The sequence below is a fragment of the Apteryx rowi genome, unplaced genomic scaffold (assembly GCF_003343035.1).
Source record: "Apteryx rowi isolate R43461 unplaced genomic scaffold, aptRow1 scaffold_119, whole genome shotgun sequence".
In the NCBI taxonomy this organism is placed as follows: domain Eukaryota; kingdom Metazoa; phylum Chordata; class Aves; order Apterygiformes; family Apterygidae; genus Apteryx; species Apteryx rowi.
This window is the reverse complement of record NW_020447408.1, coordinates 722,605-745,433: the sequence shown is the minus strand read 5'-3', so window position 1 is coordinate 745,433 and position 22,829 is coordinate 722,605. Positions and strand designations below refer to the sequence as shown.

General features: G+C 43.8%; 1 protein-coding gene across 16 annotated transcripts in view; it reads left to right on the top strand.

Annotated features, from left to right (window-relative positions):
• Positions 1-22,829, top strand: part of USP31 (ubiquitin specific peptidase 31) — an 84,229-nt gene that overhangs the window by 18,549 nt on the left and 42,851 nt on the right. For 14 of the 16 annotated variants that reach the window (XR_003256611.1, XR_003256602.1, XR_003256599.1 and 11 more), the window contains exons 3-16: positions 401-489; positions 1,678-1,770; positions 3,042-3,177; positions 3,695-3,839; positions 4,824-5,007; positions 5,770-5,881; positions 6,521-6,615; positions 6,843-6,920; positions 7,491-7,620; positions 9,251-9,370; positions 10,155-10,380; positions 11,536-11,694; positions 12,408-12,560; positions 13,644-15,193. Coding sequence is in view for 1 of the 16 variants with exons in the window: in XM_026085577.1 (XP_025941362.1) it covers positions 401-489; positions 1,678-1,770; positions 3,042-3,177; positions 3,695-3,839; positions 4,824-5,007; positions 5,770-5,881; positions 6,521-6,615; positions 6,843-6,920; positions 7,491-7,620; positions 9,251-9,370; positions 10,155-10,380; positions 11,536-11,694; positions 12,408-12,560; positions 13,644-15,178 (3,255 nt within the window). In the remaining 15 variants the exon portion in view is untranslated. Of the gene's footprint in view, positions 1-400; positions 490-1,677; positions 1,771-3,041; positions 3,178-3,694; positions 3,840-4,823; positions 5,008-5,769; positions 5,882-6,520; positions 6,616-6,842; positions 6,921-7,490; positions 7,621-9,250; positions 9,371-10,154; positions 10,381-11,535; positions 11,695-12,407; positions 12,561-13,643; positions 21,888-22,829 lie in introns of those variants that run through there. The other 2 variants (XR_003256598.1, XM_026085577.1) reach the window with 2 other exon arrangements.

Below are 22,829 nucleotides of genomic sequence, written 5' to 3'. Positions count from 1 at the left end.
ATAATCCAGATGGAATGAAACCTTGGGCTAAAACACTTTCTTTCTAGCCCTGTGAATGTAACTAGCCATTTCGCTAATCCCTGGCAGGTGCTCCCCAGCACAACTGCTTGTGAACGGTCATACCCTGCTTTGCAAGAGCTGGGAAATGTTACACGGGAATGACTGCCAGATATCTCATACCAGATGATATATCTGTTTTTCTTTTGGTTGCCCTAGCTACATCGCATTCCTACATAACGACCTATGAGAGCAGAGAGCAATTGTTATTTAAAAACCTTTGGACACTTTTCTTGTGGTTTTGGTCAAAGACAATACAAATTTGACTAGTAGTAGTGGAGCCATTTGCTGTGGTACACCTACATATTTGGGTATGCTTCTGGGATTTATTCTTTTCTTTTAGCCACCATTGGAGGATGATGTGCTGCTTGAGGGGCCAGCCTTTCCCATCAGTAGCACTTTTGTGCAGGAACTCTTTCAAGCCCAGTACAGGTATGATACTCTGGGGTGTTGTATGTATTGGTGACTCCAGTATAATTCTACCCTGACAGTGGTTGGTGAGTCCCAGTAGCACAGTGGCTGTATCTTCTAATTCCCCAGTAGCTCTCAGTACAGTTGAGACCAGTGTCATTGTGTTATCAGCTGTTTCTAAATTTCTGCTGAAAGAAATCTGAACTAAAATCTTGTGCTAGAGGGGAGTGAGTTTCGTTATTTCAAATTGGTATATTCGGGAAAAATCTACAGTATGTGCCACTTCTTCATCTGCCCTGGCACATCCTGAAAGCTCCTGGGGCAAATCAGTGCTTAATGGAACAAAGATTCAGGCCAGCTCAACGCTCTGAGGCTTACCTTGGCTGCTCAGGGGCAGGACTCTGCAGCAAAAGCTGGCGATGCCCGATGGCTGCTGGGGAGTGGAGAACTGCAAGCATCTTTCAGTAGTTCTTGTTATCCAGCACAATGAGAATTGAGCTGAATTCTTTGCTGCTTCCTGGGAGGTTTTTTATGAGTTTCCCATACTTGGGAAGTGAGCTTTCTCATTTCAGAACTAATTGGAAAAAACAGCCTAATTTCAGTATTCCTTRATGGATTGTGTCTGTCCTGCTATAGGAAGTTCAGTTACTAGGCATTCTCCCCAATGTTTGCCAAGGTTTCCTTTGCCAAAGGAGAAACCTTAAGCCTGGTATAAAACACTAAGCCAGTGTAAGGTGCAGGTTTATTTTGAATGCAAGTTGTGTGTGTCTTAGTTTTTTTCTCTCTGAGTGAGAGATCTGTACACCTGAAGTACTGTCTGTCATCCCTTTCCCATCGCTTCCCCCCTTCAAAGGGATAACAGCACTGTTAGGTCTTTCATATTGGAAATGATATTGGCAAATTATTAATTTTGCAGTGATGCTTATTGAAAGCCAAGTGCAATGTCCGGAGTGCGGTCTTTTTCCGGCATGCCCTGTAATGAACTCAGACTGATTACTTTGAAAGGGGTCTAGAAATTAGGAGCCCTTCGTTTAGAGCAGCTATCTGTCTCTACAGCCTCTGTGCAGAGCTACTTCATGTAGAAAAAGAGTGCAAGTAGAAAGAAGCAGCTGAGTTGACATGCAAAGGCTGTTATTTGTGCTTTGATCATTTATCCATTCCAGACAAAATGATGTATAACTTCTGTCCTATTATTAATATTTGTAATAGATCCTCTCTGACATGCCCTCATTGCCAGAAGCAGAGCAACACCTTTGACCCTTTTCTCTGCATCTCTCTGCCGATTCCTTTGCCTCATACACGGTATGTAACTATGTCTTGAAGTTAATGTGTTGGCCCTTTCCCACATAGATGGTGTTGTGCGGTTTAGTACAGAAGGAAGAGATGTCAGCAAAATGTCTCTGGTAATTCTTTAAAAATTATAGCGCTATGTGGGACTTAACATTTTTGCTTTGCAGGTAAATCAGAAAATTGAGCCCTTTACTTGTTTCAGAATATCCCCCTGCTTCCACCCTTTCAAAACTTCCTATAGAGATAACTTACAGGACAAAAAGTCTTTTTTCCAGGTAATCAAAATATTTTGCTTTTGACTTAATTTATAGCAATTTTAAAATTGAAAAGGAGTAAAGGAATGAAGCATTTTTTTTTCCCGTGGGAACAGCCTTACTTCACTCTTAAAATCAAAGTAAAAACTTTTCCTCCAAAATGTTTTGCTTTTCACAGATAGCTGTTTGCAATAAAGAAAAAAGCTCTAGAAAAAATCCTACATAATAAGTTCAAATGTAAGGAGATACTTATTTGTGCAATGCATGGTGAAAAGGATTTCCACAGCTTAACCTGATGTTATGAATGGTGAAAACTTATATGGGTTCAAGAAGCCGTGGGACAAAGTAATGAAAGAAAACATTAAATACGAAGGTGTCGCATCTGGTTCAGAAGTCCCTGTTCCACCAACAAGTGGAGGCTGAGGGGATGTGCCAGGAAATGTGTTCCTTGAAGGCCAGCTACCCTGTTATACTCTTCTCAAGGCTTTACTTCTGGCTGCTATTGGAGCCAGAATTTAGTTTTGAGGCATAACCTGGAACAGCTGTGCTTGTGTTCCCAGCAGCTCTGAGAATGCTTTGAGGTGCTGCTTTGGATTGTCCTAAGCTGCATTATATGATCCATGTTGGAAAATTGATTGCCTTGTAATAGAGTTTTATTTTTAACTTTGTGGGTTTTTTGAGAAGACTGTCTGTAGGAACAACTAACACTTTCACTAGTCCATATGGTAAGAAAAGAATCTTTCAAAATCAAAGATAGTCATCTGACTGAGGCTGGAGTAATTCCAGCGTCTGATTCTAAATTGCCCATTAGGGCCCTTTAAGTTATGAACCAGCCCGGATACAACCAGGATCTCATTGCTGTGGAAGCTGTCATGGCCTAAAGTGAATTAATAACCTGACTAGAACAGAGCTAAAAACGGGGCAACCAAATCGGGACTGGCCTGTCTACTACCTTAGGTCAAGCTGACTCTGTTCAAGGAACTGCAAAGAAAGGCTCAGCCCAGCAGCGCTTCCCTGTGCTCTCTGCAGGCCTCTCTACGTCACTGTGGTGTACCAGGGGAAGTGCTCTCACTGCATGCGGATTGGGGTGGCAGTGCCTATCTCGGGAACAGTGAATAGGCTGCGGGAAGCAGTCTCTTCGGAAACCAAGATACCCACTGAGCAGGTAATGGGCAGGTCTCATCCCCGAATGCCCTTCCTTCAGGAGGAGTTCTAAAGCCTTCATCTAATATGCAAGCAATATGTAGAAAACCAAATTTGTTATCCACAGCGGAATGGAGGAAATGGGGTGGTAAGAATTCAAGTTGTGTTTTCCCCTGTGCATTGACTTTTTGAAACCTGGTGACATTAGGATGGCTATCTGTGGAGCGTATAAACTTTCTGTGCAGCCCCGCCTGACAAACCTATGATTCACACGTGCTGGCACCTATGGGAAAGGCACAGGAGTGCTTCTGTGGAAAGTCTTCTAAGCTGTAGGATCCCACCAAAGCCTCTTCACATACTGCCTTTACTGCTTTTCCTTTATGGTAGTCCTCTTCCCTTTTCCTCACTACTGTCTGTTGCTAGAAAGTTTTGAGGAATGCCATCCTTTAGCAGGAAAACTTCTGCCGAGAGATGGGGCAGCTCAACTGGAACAGGTGTTGATGGTTTAATGGGTTCTTGTTTATTTGTGCCAACTCCAGATTGTGCTGACGGAGATGTACTACGATGGGTTCCATCGTTCCTTCTGTGATACTGATGACCTGGACACAATCCATGAAAGTGACTGCATTTTCGCCTTTGAGACCCCAGAGATATTTAGGCCCGAAGGGATCCTTAGTCAGAGAGGTAAGTAGGTAATTCTGCTTAATGCCCGCATAAGGTGGTTGGATGAGGGGGACTTGTTTTGGAAGAGGATACTTGATAAGGAAGCCCCACAAGTAGATGGTGTCCTGATGTATTGAATTAACTCTGAATTTGTCCAGACTCATTCCAGCAGCCTTCATGGTGTTGTCGGCTGGGAGGCTATCAGGAAGTAATGGGTACTGCTTTCTTCCTCTTCTTGGCCCTGATTGTCAGGGCAGGCTGGCTTAATTTGAAAACTCTTGCCAGGCTTAATTTGAAGGTCTGCTAGGGACTAGATCAAGCTACTGAAATTGTTATTTAAAAGCAGATTGCCAGTGATGAATAATTAGTTTCAGGAATGAACAAACACTTTTTCCTTTAAAGCTCAAAAAACTCAACTTCTCCCCGTCTCCCTCTCGGTGACGGGGAGTAACTACAGTCTGCAGGATGAAGGCCCTGAAAGCTCTTGGAGTTTCTCTTGGCTTTTCTGCAGTGACTGATGGTGATGCTGTTTTGCTCCCTCTGAGCTCTCTGCTGCTAGGTGCAGCAGGAGGAGCGAGACAGGCTGCTGGCCTGGCTGGGACTTGCAGAAGCACTATTTGGCAGTAGCTCACAGCGACTAGAGGAAGCAGCGTTTAGCGTTGGGTGGACAGAAGATAAAGACAAATTTTATTATTGAAAGCTACAAGCAGGGTTCTATCACTAGCTTTCCTTGCATGCGGACAAGCTGCAAGTACTTGTACRAATTACTGTGAATTATCAGTGAGATGTAAAAATAGTCACTGTGAAAAGTAACTGCTTTTTGAAGTCTTTGTGTGAGTCTTTAAAAAACAAAATAAAATGTTGGGTCAGTCTTGATTTGATGCTAAACTGCTCCTCTGAGGTTGAAGGAATGTTTCTTGAGGGGGGGCCTCTGTTAATGGAGACATCAGGGCACTAATGGCAAATAATAAAACATAAAATATTTCCTTTCTCTTAATTTTTCAGGAATACATGTAAACAATAACCTGAATAACTTGAAATATGGCACTGAGCAATCCCGAACAATATCTTACTCGCAAGGAACAGCAAAGTCTGGAAAACTGGAACAGTCCTCTGCTAGACAAGCAGCAAATGATAAGATTGTATTGCTAGTGTGTAACAGAGCATGCACTGGACAACAGAGCAAAAGGTGACTGGCAGCTTCATGGTTACATTTATTGTTCTGGCTGCTTCATTAATTGACCTGGGATTTACTCGCCATGCAGTGAAAAGACAATAYGAAGGAACTACAGTATCCATTCCTAGCTTGCATTAGATGCTAAAGCATATGTTGATCAAAAAACATTAAGTGCAGCAAAATATTCCTAGTTTCACTGGACTTCAGACAGTCCAGTGTTTTTTGGAAAGTGTTGGATGTCCTTCAGATTGGCCAGCATTCACCTTTAAAGAGCTGTCCTGTCTCAGAGAGCAGCAACATCACCTGATCAAATCGTATGGTGTGTGGAATTTTTGGTTGGAGTGCAAGTAGCGAGGAGCGGGGTAAGGAATGACCTTTGCAATGGCAAAGGCATTTGTGCCAACCTCAGGCCAAGAACTATCTCGGTCACAGAAGTTCGATTCACAGAAACCTATCCCTGTGGGTAACAGAGTTGTAAAGCTCTTCAGTCTAAAGAAAGCAATCTGAGCGTGAGAGGGGAACGCCAGTCTGTTGAAAAGGGCCCTTTTCAATGGGAGTGCTTGGGAAGCTGTAACAGCATTTCCTCAAAGTTAAGCGCCTCTTCTCTAGAGACAAAATGTTTAAATGCCTTGCTTCTGAGGTGTTTCATTGAGAGCATGCTGAGTTTTGTGAGCACGGAGCAAGGAAGAGAATGGCACTATCTTATTTTGAGAGTCTGATTATTGAACCAAATAAACTTTCTATTGCTTCTTCAAATGCTACTCCTTTTTGTAGGTTTGGCTTGCCCTTTGTATTGCATTTGGAAAAAACAATTGCTTGGGATATTCTGCAGAAGGAAATTTTGGAGAAGATGCAGTATTTCCTGCGGCCTACAGCCTGCATGCAGGTGAGGCAAATGACTTGTCTGCTTTGAGACTTCCAACTGTGCAACTTGAAATAAAATGGAAGCCAGTTACTTGGGGTGATAAATATGTTGCGCATGCTGAACTGGTGCCTTCCTGSTACTTCTTTGAGCAATAATGCCCAAGTCAGCCTCTTTGATGCTTTTGTCTGCTATTTGCTGAATGATGCAGGTAAGATTAGACTGATCAGGTGAAGAAACTATAGGCTTCTCTTCCTTTCTACCCCCAAGGAAGTATTTGAGAAATCAGTGACGTTCTCTGTATCTGAAATCATCCAGTAAGTGCTTCTTGCCCCAAGAAAAGTTGAAATGTTTGCTTAGTGATTATATATTTCTGATGAGAACTCCAGCTGGGAGTGGAGGAGTGAAGAGGGGGTGTCTTGTATCYCAAAATTCCTCTACAGTGACTAGACAAAATCTCAGCTGCTATCTGCATCTGTCTACCAGCTGCTTGGTATATGCATATTGTCACCAAGCATAGTGATAACTTTTTGCATTTTCTTTCCTCATGTAAAACACAAACTCCAGGATAAACTCCTTATCAGCCTCTGCAGAGAACAGATCTGCACATATATGTAATTTGGATTTGAGTTACTCAGCTGGCTTGTACTGTCTTCATTGCAGGTTTGCCCATTCAGCTTGCGAGTGGTCAGTGTTGTGGGCATAACATACTTGCTACCTCAGGAGGAGCGACCCCTCTGCCATCCAACAGTAGAAAGGTAAGTCTGGCCCTTGTTCCCAGGAGTAGGGAGATAAGTAAATACGGTTCTCTCTCTGACTTTGCCGAGTTTTTGCCCTATGAACTCCTTTACTCCTTTTCAAACTTGATCTGGGTGGCAGTGGAGGAAGAGTGAAGGGCCACAAGAGAAGTTATGTGTGCATGTAAAAGGTGACAAAGGCTTCAGATTCAAAGGTGTTCTAACTTCCTGTCTGCTCCTCTCTCCAGGGCATTGAAGTCATGTGGACAGGGCGGAACTGCTCATGTGAAGTTGGTGGTGGAATGGGACAAAGAAACTAAAGATTAGTAAGTATGGAGCAGAAAGCCTTATACTGTATTCACTTCAAGGGAGCAATGCTTGTGAATAGCTTGGCACAATGTGCATTGTTGACCTGGGCAGCAAACATAAGACCCTTCAGGATCTCCAACCTTGGCTGTGCCCTGGCCACTGTCTGCAAAGACAGACTGGGGTTGTGTGAACTAAAGTTCTTTAAATTGGAGTCCTTTTCTCTCTAGCCTGGATTTTGTATTATGGAGCAAGTGTCTCAGCTGTGGCTTCCCATCTTCCCCCTGCATGTCCCTTTCCCTACAAATCATATTTGTGTGAGATAATTTGGGGGCAGTGGATCTTTTTTTCAGTCTGATCCAGATGGAAAGTTGGAGTGGGTGCCCACTGAAACTCTTTTCCACTCGTGTTTAGTTATGTTGCTCAAGTGCAATCTCTTGCTAGTCAGCTCTGGCTCCCATGTGATGGGACAAATTGAGGAAATAACTGCTAATATTGCTTTTTACCTTTAATATTTTTTACTGTGTTGCTCATCTGCAACATGGGGAGCAGGTGGCTGTGCTGGTAAATGTGTTGTCTCTCTGATACAGTTTGTTTGTGAATACGGAGGATGAGTATATTCCAGACTCTGAAAGTGTCCGCCAGCAGAGAGAGCTTCATCATCAACCTCAGATCTGCACTTTATCTCAATGTTTCCAACTTTACACCAAAGAGGAACAGGTAGGAAGAAGACTGTAGAGCAGCCAAGAGTCTGAAGGTTTAGCTAGTCCATGTGCTGCCTGAATTCATGTACTCGGCAGAGTAGCTATTGACTTCTGCAAACACTGACTCATTGGGACAGGAGACTAAATCTGTAACACGACACTAGTTATCAGTCCTGCTAAGAGTTTCTCTGCAGCGAGGAGAAAGCTGTGGGGTCTACTTTTTATGTAGATACATGTACGTACATACACACATATATATGTATACACACAAAATAAAAGTATAATATAAAATATATAATGTGTATATATAGTGTATGTGTATTCGTACACATGTGTGTATATATATGTATTTACATGAGAACTTAACTCTTCTGTTTTGCAATTTCCTGTCTGTGAAATAGCAACGTCCTTTTTCAGGCATACATTACAAAAGACTAGAATAGTGTGGCTTCTTCATGAGAATTTGCTGTTCTATCTTAGTTGGAGCAGTTATGTGTTTCCAACCCTGAGGCAGGGTGGGAGTGGGCTGAAGGCAGCTTGCATTGAATCTGTGGACTCACTGAACTGCAGTGCAGTATCCTCTGAACTCAGAAGCTTCTCCAGAAGCATGGCCACTTTCCTCCTTTAGCTCAGTTATTAGTGTAGAGGCTTCAGACTCCTCATCTCACATTGTACATAGTTTCTAGAGAAGAACTTTGTTAACACGTCTTCAGATCAAAGTAAAGCAAGCTTTACATTGTGTGGCCTCAGAGCAGCCTTTTCACGCTTCTTGGAAGAGGGTGCTCTGTGCCTGAGGAAGTTGAAGTGGCAGGGATGGTAATGTGCCAGCAGGCAGATCAGAGATGTGTATATTTGGCCTTGCCTAGAAAATGTAAGCGATCTGCATTTCTTTGCCAGAGATCTCTAATCTGCTGTAAAGGGGGATAGTCCCAGATGTGGACTGAGGACCTATGATTGAGCTTTAATTTCTGGAGCCTTTCTGGTCACTACTTTCAGAGGTGAGAGTAAAAGTTGTTTCACAGCTCATAGCCTCTTTGGCTTCTGAGTTTTTGAGCCCTGGGCTATTGACAGAAGTTCAAGTCATGTTCATGTCTTTGAACAGATACGTTGTTCTTGGTGGACAGTGGAAATCTCAGCAGTTTGTGACTCTGGGCCAGTGGGGCATAGGGAGAAAGATCCCAGTTCCCAGAGGGTAGCAAGGTGTCTAATATGAAATTCCGGGTAGACCTATGTTGTTTTCTGTTACGATTCTTTCTTTGCTCCTGGGAGTTTTCTTGTGAGTATACTTTTACTTGGGCTGCCAAGCCTGTCTGCTTATTGCCTTTGGTTTTCTTCCTCCCCCATTTCTAAGGGGTTGGGGTTTTGTAAGGTGGAAATAGTTTCTCTGCACAGCAACACTGACTAAATTCTGTTATGCAGTGGGAAGTACCTCCTGCCTGAGGCACGTGACTTTGCTTATCGCTATTTTGAAAAGCGTCATTGGTAACCCGGCATTTCCAGTGAACTTATTGAATACTGGAGGTAGATGGGATGTGCAAGTCTGAGTACAGTGTCTGCACTGAGCCTGGGGCAGCAGAGGAGCAGTGAGAGTAAACAGCTGTGTTGGAATTTGGAAACTAATGTCCACTAACATTTCTTCCTTGTAGCTTGCCCCAGATGATGCATGGCGCTGCCCACACTGCAAGCAGCTGCAGCAGGGTAGCATCACACTGAGCCTCTGGACCTTACCTGATGTTCTCATCATACATCTCAAAAGGTTTAGACAGGTAAGAAAAAAAGGTGGACAGTGGGAGAGGCTAAGGAGCATTTAAAATTGCTCTTCAAACAAGCCTTTTGAATAGGCAGTTCTTTTAATTTCAAGTGTACAGCACTGGAAGAGTGCCTAGGTGGACAGCCATGTTCAGCAAACCTTACGGGTCAGGTACATCTGTAGATGACCTGTATTGTGTCTCCGGTTCTAGTCAAAAGCACGTGCCTAGGGAGGAGTATGAAAGCAGGGCAAGCATATATGACAATTCTTCCAAGTACGGTTCCAGCTGCCAGTTGTTTGTGGCCCATAACCAGATATTCTTGATGAGTTTGTATTGATGCTGCAGCCTAGACTCAAGCTGCACAGCTTAGATGATTAACTTCAGCCCTTATGTTATGTACTTTTTTGCCTTTGCCTCCCTCTCCAATCACTGGAGAGAGACGGGCACCTCTGAAGGCCAGTGCCTGTGACCTGGAGCTGGGCCCTGAAGTGGTGGCTCTGCCACGCATATGCGGGAAGCTTTGTGCAGCTCCCAACTGATAAGCTGCATCTGCTGTCTTCTGGAGTTGGTTTAGATAGCTGCTCTTGTATCTTCCTTTCGTGTATACTGTGAGAGCTTTTTTGCCTAAGAATTTTGCTCTTTTTTCTCCTATGTCTGATGGAGGACCACTTCTCAGTCAAAGAGTGACCTGACTATAGCATTCCTTCAGAAGCAGCTTTTCTGCCCCATGCATTCCTCTGTTTTTCAAGCATGGTAGCCTGTCTGCCACTGCAGCTCATGCTGTTCTMTGCTTACACAGGAAGGAGACCGAAGGATGAAACTTCAAAACATGGTTAAATTCCCCCTGAGTGGCCTGGACATGACTCCTCATGTTGTTAAACGCAGTCAGAGCAGCTGGAGTTTGCCATCTCATTGGTCACCATGGAGGCGCCCTTATGGTCTTGGAAGGGATCCTGAGGACTATATTTATGACCTGTATGCTGTTTGCAATCACCATGGCACCATGCAAGGGGGGCACTATACAGGCAAGTATTCTGCAGGTTTGTGTATGGTAGATCTTTTCAGAAAGAAAACAGTTCCATTTGCTGTTGAGCGTCTATAGTTTCTTCCCCTTTTCTTGACAAAAGGACCTAACCTGGCTAACAAGGGGCTGGCTCATGTAATTTGGAGGGATGATTTTTATGACTTTGACCCCTGCTCATTGAGAAATGGAACTATGCTTGTTTACCCCAGATGTCTTACCAGACATTTTTTCTCCACTAAAAAGATGTGAATTCCAGACACGTTGGTAACACCTGTCTTCTCTCTGTGCAAGAATTGCTGTGGTGGCAGCCTTGCATGAGTGGGTGGAGAGTCTGCTGTGTGTGGTCACCCAAATCAGTGGTCCTGGGCATCTGCTTGTGTACAAGTTGCTCAGTTGGATCTTCAGAATGAGTTCTATGTTAAATTATAACATGCAGGGGGTGGATCACAGGTATGTCCCATTTCTATTCATCTTTGCTTTTCTTGAGATCACTGTGGCTTATTACACTACTCTCAAGAAAAAATGATGTTCCTTGCATGTTTCAAAATGCTCCTTCCTGCTGAAAATGGAAAACTTCTTTAGTTGCAAGAGGCAGTTATATGTAAGAGGTATTTGCACGTTACCTATGTGCACAGACAGTTTATTAACCTCTTTGCTTGTTCCAGCAGCTCCTAGAGCAGCCAGAGATAGACAAACAAGTTTGACTCTTAGGATCTGTATGTCTTATGTCTTCACTCAGCCCAGCAGATGTGTGTCCAGTTTTGCCCTCTCTGCCTCCACAACATACTCCTTTGAGTGGCATTGTCCTGGGTAGGCTCAGTCAGGAGGAGATTCAGTGATGGAGGCAGACTGCCACGAATAATAAAACATGAAGTGAATGGAGCCACCCCAAATGGCGTTCTGTTCTGAGCAGTAACACTGAGAATAAATCCTGAAGTGTGAACTCTTTATTTTAGTCTAGCGGTCTCAAGCTTCCTTCCTGCTGGTCAGACTAGAAGAGGATATGTGGCACAATTAAATCTGTTCCTTTTTTTTTTTCCTTCCTCCCCCACTTTGAGTCCATCGTAGCAGGTAAGGTCATGTTTAAGTTACCACACAGCAAACATGGGAGTGAGCAGGAATGAGGAAAGTCTAATAGTAATGTGTTTTCTCTCAGCATATTGCAAAAACTCTGTTGATGGCCAGTGGTACTGCTTTGATGACAGTGATGTTCAGCAACTTTCTGAAAATGAAGTTTGCAAGCAGACAGCATATATTCTTTTCTACCAGAGACGCACAGCAATCCCATCATGGTCTGCTAACAGCTCTGTGGCAGGTAATGCCCCGTTGGCTTTGTCAAAGAGTGTTTGTAGTCTCTCGTTCATAGATCTGCAGAGTTTCTGCCCAGCTCTGCTTAGACCCCTGCTCTCCCAGTCCCAGAATTCACAGTGAATCTTGTCTCTGAGTTGTCTGCCCTACACTGGAGACTGTAGGAAACTTCCCACGTACTCTGTACATGCTTGCCTTCTCAAGGCTGGTTGTGGCAAAGAGGCTGTGGAGATGTGGGAAGCCTCCATGTGTAATTCTGCTCAGAGCTACCCCTGTCAATCCAGTGACTGTTCCTACTAGCATTGCCATTGGTCTCAGGTAAGCAGCCAGCAGCTGAATGTGTTGGTTGTGAATCTGGAATAAGCTGGGAGGCAGATACAGGCTTGGTGACTTGCATCTGGAAAGAACGTGCACTGCGTTTTTGTGGCAGTTGAAATACCATCCTCTGCCTGTGTGTTGTTGCACTGATTCTTTTGATGCAGAGCATATTGGAATGAGTGCTATTCTGTGTTGTGTTTATGATTGTAACTGTATCATAAGAGTAAAGATTTATTCCCTCTTTAGTAGCTGGATTCTGTCGCTGTGTGGAACAACTCTAGAGTCTAGGTGTCTGAACCTTGTGCGGTGTGATACATAGCTTATTCTTGGTGGCCTTGCAAGGATTCATGTGTTTTACAGCTTCATGTTACTGACCTGATTTCTGTGCCTGATTCCTTGCAGGCTCCACAAGCTCTTCACTGTGTGAACACTGGGTCAGCCGTCTTCCTGGTAGCAAGCAACCCAGCATTGCTTCAGCAGCTTCATCACGGCGCACATCCCTGGCTTCACTCTCAGAATCCGTAGAACTGACTGGTGAAAGGAGTGAAGATGATGGTGTGTATTAACACTGCAGTGGATGAGGGGAGTTGGGTCAAAAACTAATTTCTCAAGCCACTAATCTCTTCCATTTACAAGATAAAAGGATAGCTAGGATAGCTGCATAATACATATATGGGACAGTTGTAGCAAATGGGGCCAGCAGGCACTGTCAGTAGGAGCAGATGGGTTATGGCACTGGTGAGCTTTTTTCTGGTTTGAAAGGGTGGGGAAAAGCAGGACAGAAACGTTAAGGAGCTTTTCAAAGGAAGAAAATGCCATCAACTAAACCTGTCAATCAAGAGCTTGTTTTTAGTARTGCATTTTTCTGACTTCCCTGCAGCTCCTTTGCAGGGAGGCTGACGTATTGTTGCTGCCTGGTATAGAGAGCTGTCATGCTGTAGACAATTGCTGTCAGGGAGGAGAGAAGATACGGTAATACACTCATATGTGAAAATAACTATTCAGTTTCTGGCTTTGCCCCTGCTCTTCCATGTAGTGCCTTAACTCTTGAAAATGTTGAGCTTCAAGGGGGCAGGCTGGGCTTCTTGAATTGGTTATAGAGTTGGCCCTGCCATAGTGTTGTGATAACTGTCAAATCCAACCATTGTAGTCAGCTTTCTAAAATGCTTACTGTTGTTCCTTCTTTGTAAATACAAATATATTGCTTTATTTCCAGAAGTAAAAATCCTAGTTTGCCTTTTACAGAAGGATAAATACTCTTTCATACAGATAAATTTATTTCTCGGAGCATAATCATAGTTGATAAACTCATTGCTAGTTTTAAGGGCTTATGAAGTGCAAAAGCTATGTTTGTCCTGCTGCTCAGGGATGAGAGGATAAGCTGGATTTTCAGTTACAACCTTCAGACAGAATTACTTTTGGGTGACCACAGTGCAAGGAACAATTTGTTGGAATTCCTTATGCAGCTCCTCTTAGGCAAGAATTGTGCCTGCAGCAGGCATGAAGAAATCAGGCATACAATATGATGTAGGTGAACTGTGTGTGCCCCTTTTAGGGAAGTGGGGTTTGTGGATGAGTAGGATAAATAGACTGCAGGCTTTGCTTTCATATTAAGAATATTGCTTCCTTTGTCTGCAGGTGGATTTTCAACTCGACCGTTTGTAAGAAGTGTCCAGCGTCAGAGCTTGTCATCTAGATCGTCTGTCACCAGCCCGCTGGCAGTGAGTGAAAATGGTGTCAGGCCCTCATGGTCACTCTCTGCAAAACTGCAGATGCGCTCCAACTCTCCTTCGCGCTTCTCTGGAGATTCCCCTGTACATACCTCTGCTTCCACCCTGGAGAAGATTGGAGAGGCTGCTGATGATAAAGTCTCCACCTCTTGCTTTGGCAGCTTGAGGAATCTGTCTAGCAGCTACTTGGAACCCTGTGATGGCAGTCGGCGAGAGCACAGGACAGTTCGCAGAGCTCCGTTGGCTGTCATGGAAGGGGCGTTCAGGGAAGAGTCTGTTGTAAGGACATCCAGCTCAGATCTTTTAGACGGATTTGATAAAAGCTCTGTGCAGGGAGACAGGAATCACCCTGCTTTGGACCCCTTTGATAACAACAATCAAATTGCCTTTGTTGATCAGAGTGATTCTGTGGACAGCTCTCCAGTCAAAGAGGTGAAAGCCCCCAATGGCACAGGGCTAACTCCAGAAAAGGCAGATGGCACCCCTAAGAAGGCTCACAGCTCCAAGGGAGTTTCTGAGCCGGACAGAAATTTGAGGAAGGGAAGGACAATCTTATCCACCCAGGAGCCCACAGTTTCTCACTCCTCTCCTCCATTAAAGAGTTCCCAGAAGGCTTCCCGTTCCAGAAGCAAGACGGACTCTTCCAGGGCCAGTGGGCGACATGGATCTCCTGCTCTGAGTCAGGCTAGGAAGGAGCATAGCACCAAGTCCCAGGAGGTGGTTGTCCCATCTGCTCAACAAAAACAAAAGTCAGGTTCTTCTCCATCCTCCACAGCTGCCAAGAAAACCCCATCGGGGTCAGTGACTAAGGGCTCTTCTGCTGCAAAGAGCCGGACTTCAGACCGAAGCCTCAGCAGGGAGGGCTCTAAGATAAGTCTGGGGTCAGATAAAACAAGTGTTACCAGCAGTTCAAGAACAAGCTCCCCCCGGATAAGCCACTCCAGGAGTGACAGTAGGGCAGTAGACAGCAAGCATGTGCGAAGTTCCTCTATGGCCAACCTGCGGTCTCCAAATGTTGGTATGCGTTCTGGTTTGAAGAGAGACAGCAAGTCAGAAGAGAAAGGACTGTCTTTCTTTAAATCTGCCTTAAGGCAGAAGGAGACCCGGAGGTCAGCAGACTTGGGGAAGACAACAATGCTCTCGAAAAAGACAGCAGGTAGCTCTTCCAAGTCAGCCAGTAAAAATGTGCTGGAGGACAAATTGGAGAAAGGTGTCATCCCACCAGCCTCTCAAACCAATGCCAATGTTACAGCAAAAGAAAAGCTTGCCTCAAAAGATGCCACGCCCACCAAACATTCTCTGCTATCTAGTCGCAAGTCCAAGTCTTCCCAGCTAGATCCCGGAGTCCAGTCTCCTTCTAGTGGCAAGCAGACTGAAAAGTCGCTGAAAAAATTACCTTCCAGCATGCAGGTGTCTGTACGGCCTTCTCTGGAACCTCAGTGAGATGCTGCAATCCAGGTGTCTTTTCTTCTGCTGAGAAGCTAATTTATTCTGAGCTCTTGTTTTTTTGTTCATGTGCCTAATGTATGTTTTGAGGAGAAGTTAACTGCAAGTTGTTAAAGCGCCTTTTGATTCTGCCATCAAACCAAATAGCCACAGGCAGCCAGCACTGATGCAAGTAGTCTAGCTGGAGTCGTTGTTGAACATGAATGCAGCTGTCCCATAGCACTTGTACAGAAGTCTCTTTATAGAAAATGCAACAACTTTCTTCAGATTCAAGGTTTGAAATCTGAAACCCAGTTACACTGACACTAGTGTGCTTTGTAGAGCTGTGAACTGATATTCCTTTGGTCTTGTTCTGAGCAGGCTGTGTCYGCACTCATGTATGGCCTTGTTCTGAGCTGTGAAGGATGCTAAGGAAACTGAAAAGGAGAGACTGCTGCTTCTTTATGCTCTTTCTCAACCCTCTTTCCCTGATCCCCTCCATTTTTTTTCAAGCTTTCTAAAGGGCAATATCTCAACACTAATGTTGTTTCTCAGGTATATACTCAGCCAGTATAGGAGGGACTAGCATTAGTGGATGGACAGATCCAGAAAGGTACCTGTGTGTCCAYGTGTACATGTATCTGTGTAAGAGATTTCATTTTTTGTCATTCCAACAGAAGAAAGTTTGTTTATAAAGTTGTATTTTTTTGTTGCTGTGTCTATAAAGAGTTTTACTCTATCCATACCTAAGATGACCTCTACCCTATCCTCTCTAGTTGCTTTCTCCCTTCTGAAGTGTTACACTAAGCAACAGAAGAAATCACTAAGCAACAGCTGGTTGCCAGCTAGTGTCTGTGAAAGTACAAGGTGGAAGATTGTTACAGTACCATAGGAGACAGCTATCTTCATGCACCAGAATGGTGGTGACAGGACCTCTGTCATTAAACTCCTGAGAAGAAGCATTTTCTAATGTGCTCAGATTTGTAGTGCTGTGAATATAGCATCCATTATCTATAGGAGTAATGTTTAGATAAGTCAAGTGTTGTCTTGTCTTCTCTGCCTTCTCTGAGCATGCTTTGAACAAGCCTCTTCATGCAGGTTTGGAGGGGCTATACTAAAATACTGTGGAGCAGTTTTTCAAATTTTCTAGTGCAGTGCTACATTCTTTTCTTTGATACGTATTTCTCATGTTCTCTGAGAGGTCTAGCTACCAGTGTTTCACCAAAACTGATCTTGGTTCTTGTTTGGATGACAGTCTCTATCAGGGTTAAAACACTACATCTGGTTACATCTTTGTTTACGTAGACTTTTTAAAAGGTAGATTTAAAAGGTGTAATCTTTTCTAATTTCTGAGATTTTTATTAATGCACTGCATTATTAATAACCATATCCTTTATGAATAGCACCAACCTATCTTGTAGCTTATGACATACAGCAGCTGGGCAGTGCTCTGTGCACAGTTGTCTTTTGAATGAGATTTTTGCCTGTCATACAGTCTTATTTGGCTAAGCATCTTAAGGCATAGCTTGTGGACAGCCCTATTTCTTAATCTTTTCTGTCACTGTAACAAATGGCCCTCAAACAAGTAGTTATCAGCTAATCTGTTCCATCTCCTCTCTTGAGCTGACAYGTCGAGGACCCTGCAGGAAACATTGCTCAGAGGTTTGTTGGGGTGCATTGCTGCTCCTTGATCACATCATCCTCAGCTCACCACACATCTGCAACAGGCTTTTAAGAGAAGTGTATTTTGGGTGTAGCTGTCACCTTGGAGAAAAGGCATGTGTATGTTGAGCTGAACTGTGGGTGCCACAAAGCTCTGTTTAATGTGCAGCTATGAGCCCATGTCTACTATGACCCCTCTTCTGTCCTGATTATGTTTTGCAGTACGTACTTTCATGCAGCCCAGAAGCAATGCCAGTAGCTTGCATGTTTTTACAATATGCTGGACTCTGTGCCCTGGACTATATTTTAAAACCTGAACATGACCATCTCCTCAGTGTATTTCTTCTCCCATATATTGTTTCCTTTTCATTTAATGCAGGAACAAGAAGCAAAGGCTGTGTAACTAGCTTCTTAAATGTATAACTTGGATTATTCTTGGATTATTTTTTGTTATATCTAGCAGAGCAGATAGGATTTACTTCACATTGTACTAAAATGACTCCCTGAAATGTTGATACTGAAGTATTTGTTTAATTTTTTATGTATACTAAGATCTTGCACTGTGTTGGCTCTTCCCATGTAAGCTCTTCCCTTGTAACAACTCTTCTAGAAAGAATGTAATCCTGGCAGCCAGTGCTGACTTGGTTTGGTATCTTTTAATAGACAGAATGTAGTTTTCCTCTGCTTTTTACCATGGGATGTTTGTGGAAGGTTACTTTTATGGAATGACATTTCCCTCTCATGCTGTCATTCACCAAAAAAGTCTTACATGGTATAAACTGGAAGCTGGTTTATGGTTTTTGAGGTGATTTTTGTTTCTGTATTGCATGCCTTTACTGAAGGAAATCTGAAGCCATGTCCGAATTTGCGTTTTAGCTGAATGCCAGTCCAGTCTGTATCTGAGACATGAGAGTGGCAATAGAGCTTGTGTCTAGACAAAATGGGAATGAGAGGTCTTGGTGCCAAGTGCTGATGTTAAAGCCAGTCAAACCTCTGCATTCCTGTGGTATGTAATCTAGCTCTTTTTCTGTGTATTGGTCATAATTCCTTGTGGAAACCATCTCCAGAATCATCTCCTCTGTGTACTCTACCAGTTTGGATATGGTACCTTGTCCCTTTGCAAACAGAAGCTCTGGTGCACAGGCTCCTTGCTTCACAGAGCATGGAATGGACTGAAGAGGGCACACGGACAGTGTCCTCTTCTTTCCATTAATCTTTGTCTCTCTTAGAAGAATCAGCTGCTGTTCTTCTATGGTAGGCTGCTTGCATGTGGAATGCTTTCTGGCTCGGGGGAGGTCTAGATCTAAGGCCGGACTCCTCAAGCAAAATGTCCTGATAGGGCTGAGCCTCATAGAAGATCAACACAGTTTACTAAAAGGGTGCCTTTTAGTTCTTTTTGAATATAAGGCACATACCAGGCAAAATGAGCAAAGCGCGACTGTACAGTACTTGGAATATGCGGTCCGTATTCTCATGGCGGTGTTGACTCCATAACAAAGCAGTGTGGAAAGTAACTGTTTGCTGCCGCTCTGTATCCTCTGCTTTTCAGTATCACAGGTTTCTGGTAGTATATGAACTTCCTTGCATAGGAGAGAGCTAAATGATGTGGGTCCAGGAAACAACAATGTTCCTTACAGCAATCAGGTTTGGCTGTATATTTTGTAAAACCTTGGCTGCATCAGTGGTGAAGGATAAATCTTTCTAAAACCAAATGTAGGTTATCGCAGGCCCTCCTTAAAATCATTTGGGAAAGAGGAACATCAGTCTTTTCTCCTTCCTTTATAGCAGTCTTTTTTCTTAGCCCTTTCATGCATAGGAGTTCCTGTCTGTGTTACATTGTCTAAATATAAGGATGTGACATTATAGTAGAGAGTGCTCCCAAGGGGGTTCTTCCTCATGTCGGATCTTGCAAGTCCTAGACGCCAGCACCACTGTAGCATTGTATATTGATCCTTAAAACAGCGAAGGCCTGCGACTGTTCTGAAGCAGCTATTTGTGAGTGGTCGTGTATTTTCTTAAAATTCAGGTTTGGCTTCAGAAGCGCTCACGTTTGCAGAGGGGGTGTGTTCTGTCACCTCTGTAGGTCTCTGGCCAGCAATCTCCATCCACCCTGGGTGGTGATACATGGGGCCTGTAAGTCTTGGCCGCACTTTTGAATTAGGCAAGAATGGCTGCAGTCTGGGTCTGCTTTATTAGTCAAGTACAGCTATGGCGTGTACTGAATGGCCTTTGGTGTGGTTTCCTTTGGAGAAAGCTATCTTGGTTTGGGAGTAATGGAGTCTGAGATCCAAAGGCTGGTAATCTGGAACCAAAGTTTTGCAGTGCAGTCTTACATTGAGAAATGCTTCGTAAGGGGGAGGTTCAGCTCTAACCCTATTCTCAAACAACCATGTAAGCTTCAAGGGGAAGCAGGTCTTCTGAAAGTTTTTATGATGTATTTCTAATCAACTTTGGATTGAATTCACGTGCATCAGGCCATTCTTAACTCATGTAGATTACCACATCTCTAGTTTGACACTTGCTCCTTTTCCTGGAATAAGCTTTCTTGGTGCAGGAAAGCAGCACCTTCATTCCAGAGCTAGATTACTGCTGGAGTCACCTAAAGCAATTATTTTTACACTTTTTGGGCTGTGTTTTTTGGGTAGTGTTTAGTAGTATACAAATTATAAGCACATTTTCAATGGCATATATTAAAGAGGCACCTTTTATTTGTATTAATCACATTTGATAGACAAATTGGTGCCTGCAGTTCTTGGTAACTCTTAAGTGTCTCACTTTGGATGTACAAACTGTTAACCCTTTCAAACTTACTAAATATGGCTAAATAAAAAAAGATGCTTTAGATAGAAAATTAGCAGCTTAATTACAGTACACTTATCCCACTGTAAGTGCCCTCATCCTCCTTAGATGCAGTTGTTTGCTTTCCAAAGCTGAAATTTGAGCATGATCAACCATTTTTTTCTAAGTAAGGCARTTTTGCATGGCAGTTCTCTTGCTGTATCCCAAATGCATGCACTTATTAACTATGCAAGCATCTAATAAAAACCATAGACTGTGCTTTCAGTATCAAAAGCTGCTAGGTAGACTCTGGAGCACTGTTTTGACTCTGTAGTTCTGTTTCTCAGTGCAGCTGTGTGTCAGCACATAGGAGCATGTACCTGGTTTCCTGCTTTCTTTGCACATCTTTGATTCTTTCCTTTGCAGAATTCTGGATTACTGACAAGACTGGAGTGTAGCATAATGTCAAAGGAATTTGAAATGTTGAAGTGAGAACAAACTGTTTTTCTGTATTGTATTGTTTTTTCTTTTTTTGAACAGGGATAACCTGATCAGTGTTCTGTATGTAGCCTGCCATTTTCTATGTAACTTAATGACACACTCTGTTGTGAGAAGAGGCAGTCATCTGTAACAGTATGAACACTCAAAAAAGAGTTTTTGTTGAATTTCAGCGCTAAGGGAGCAGTTCCCAGTTGTTGGCGTATTGCCTGTACTGGTAATGTGGTCTCCTGCCTGCCTTCCTGGGTGAAGAGCTGTTGTCCAGGACCCAGCTGTGTACGTTGGTGGTTTTATTTCCTGTTCATGCTCCAAAACCATGGTGGCATTTGCTTTTCTGAGCCGTGCTCCTGTTTGGCTGCAAATACCATCTTGGRTTGTTGTATGTACAGCATTGCTGGAGGCAACATGGGGCCAGCCAGGGCCGTGGATTTGTCGGACGGATTGRGAAGAAGGGAGAGCTGCCGGTTCAGGGCGTCTGACTTGAGAGAGAGCTTTCTGAAAAGCCCTCTTAGTGAGCAGCGCATTTTGCTAAGAAAAACTGAAAAGCCCCGGATTCCTTCTGGGCTGCCTGGCTGTGACCCCCCAGGAGATATTGCCTCTTAGTAGACGTTGTTTTCATAGCAGCAGTTAAAGCAGCCAGTACTGAGCAATCGCTGCTCGTGTCTGGGAGACTTCTTGGGCCCCGTTCCCGTTGCGGCATCTGTGCCAGAACCCGTCCCCCTCCTCTGTTGATCAGCGGTCATGGAGAGTGTTTTGAAATTACATTCCAAATAATTTTACTGTAATTCTTTTTGTATCTTTGTCGTTTTCCTACTAATCCAAAATAATTTGGCAGTATCTAATGTTATCTGTGGAGGCAACTGAAATTTAGTTTTAATCTGTGGTGAGATGAAAGTACTACATGGTTTTCTTAATAAAAGCACCATAAAGCATTTACTATTAGGAGCTTTACTTTGTAAAATAAAGGTACATGAAGACTTGTACAATATCTTTATTAGGTCTAAAGGTTTAGGAAGTCTTCTATTTTTTTAAAGGCGATAGCACTCAATTTATCTGCAAATAGTGTTTTTTAAAAGACACAGATTAAAACTAAGTGTAAACACAAATTCTATTTCACTCTAGGCCCTGCAGCACAAACACGTTGCAAGAAAGTTAGTGTTAGGATTGTATGGCATTTGTGCAGTGCAATAAGAAAACATTTTTAGGTGCTACATTGCCTTGGGTAGGGTGACACAAGGGAATACAGGCTACAAGTGGCTAGATTATTTTCTTGTGGCCTTCCAAGTATTAATTTGTACAGATTTGCTCACCAACTGTGCCTCACCATTGGTTAAAATTGAATTTTAAGTCCTATTACAAATGCAGTTTCTCTTCTGGACACAATGTCAGATTTTACACTGGAATATCTACAGTTCTAAAAACTGCATGTCACATCACTGTACACTGATACTGGGACGTGGGGCTTGCCCACACCTTTGATATTCTCTTCTGTATTTTAATGTTTTTGAACTGTACAGTAATCTGGAAAGCAGGCTGTCTTTACTTGGGATTGAACATTGTACCATAAATTTTAAATTATTTGAGGACAAGTGCATGAGACTGTGTCAATGCCTTTTATTATTTATTTGTATGTTTTATTATTCAAGGTGTATGCACTTTTAATATGCAGAATTTATATTTTTATGTTAAAAATCATTTTCTTTCAGAAAGAAGAGTTTGAATATGAGGAATTGGAATTAAGTGAAAAAGGGGAATATGTAATAAAATATAATAAATTTATTACTAGGCATCCTGGCTGAGTGAGCTTTTTTTCAGGTCTGCATYGTTGTCCTCTTCCTGTGCAAAGGTGGCGACTGCTCCACACCCTCCCTGGTTCTCCCGTTCCGCTCCGGTCCCTCCTGCCGCTCGCGAGACATGCTTCCTGCGTGGTGTCTCTTGCTGCTGTTTGCCGGTGGATCTAGTTGCTTCCCCTGTGCCTGGGACCCCTTTTGAGCTTGGTCTGGGAGCACCGTATTTTCTTGCTTTGGATCCGCCTCTTGGTTGAGCGGCGTTTCCGCGGTGTGTGTCCGGCCTCCGGCTGGTCCTCGGCGGTCTTGCCCGCTGCTCCGGCTGTTGGGCAGCTGCTTTTGGCTGGCGCTGACTTCCCGGCAGAAGCAGGGCATCCTGGCGGGCCTGTGCCCCGGCCCGGGATCCCCACGGCAGGGCCGCCCCGCCGGGCTGCTGGGAATATCCCTGCTGCAGCCACAGCGTGGCACAAGCAGTTTGTTCTCCCGCAGAAATGCCAGCCTGGTGGCTCCCGGCACCGCTGACAAATCGACTGAAGGATTTTGATGCTGTGGGCTCAGTGGGTTTATGTTCAACTTAAGCTGGACTTTCCTGGAATTTGTTCTCTGGCGTGCAGTGCAGACCAAAGGAGGGACCTTAGGAACTCTGTGCTTGAATCTTTTTGGTGCTTCTGATAATCGCACTTATCCTCAGGGGCTTCTGCCTGTGCCTTCCCCCCTGCCCCAACAGGGTCTTTCCTTGCAAAGCCCCTGCGGCTGAGCGAGGAGCTGTGAGCAGTCCCCTGCAGGACTTGGATGCCACCTGCCAGATGGGCACTGCAGCCCATAATCAGAGAAGGGGTTTTCTGGGTTGTTTTTGTGYAGTTTATCTAGCTCTCAGGGAACTGTTCCAAAATTTCTGAAGCTTAGCAGCATACTTATTTCTTGCCTATGTGTGTTTACATATG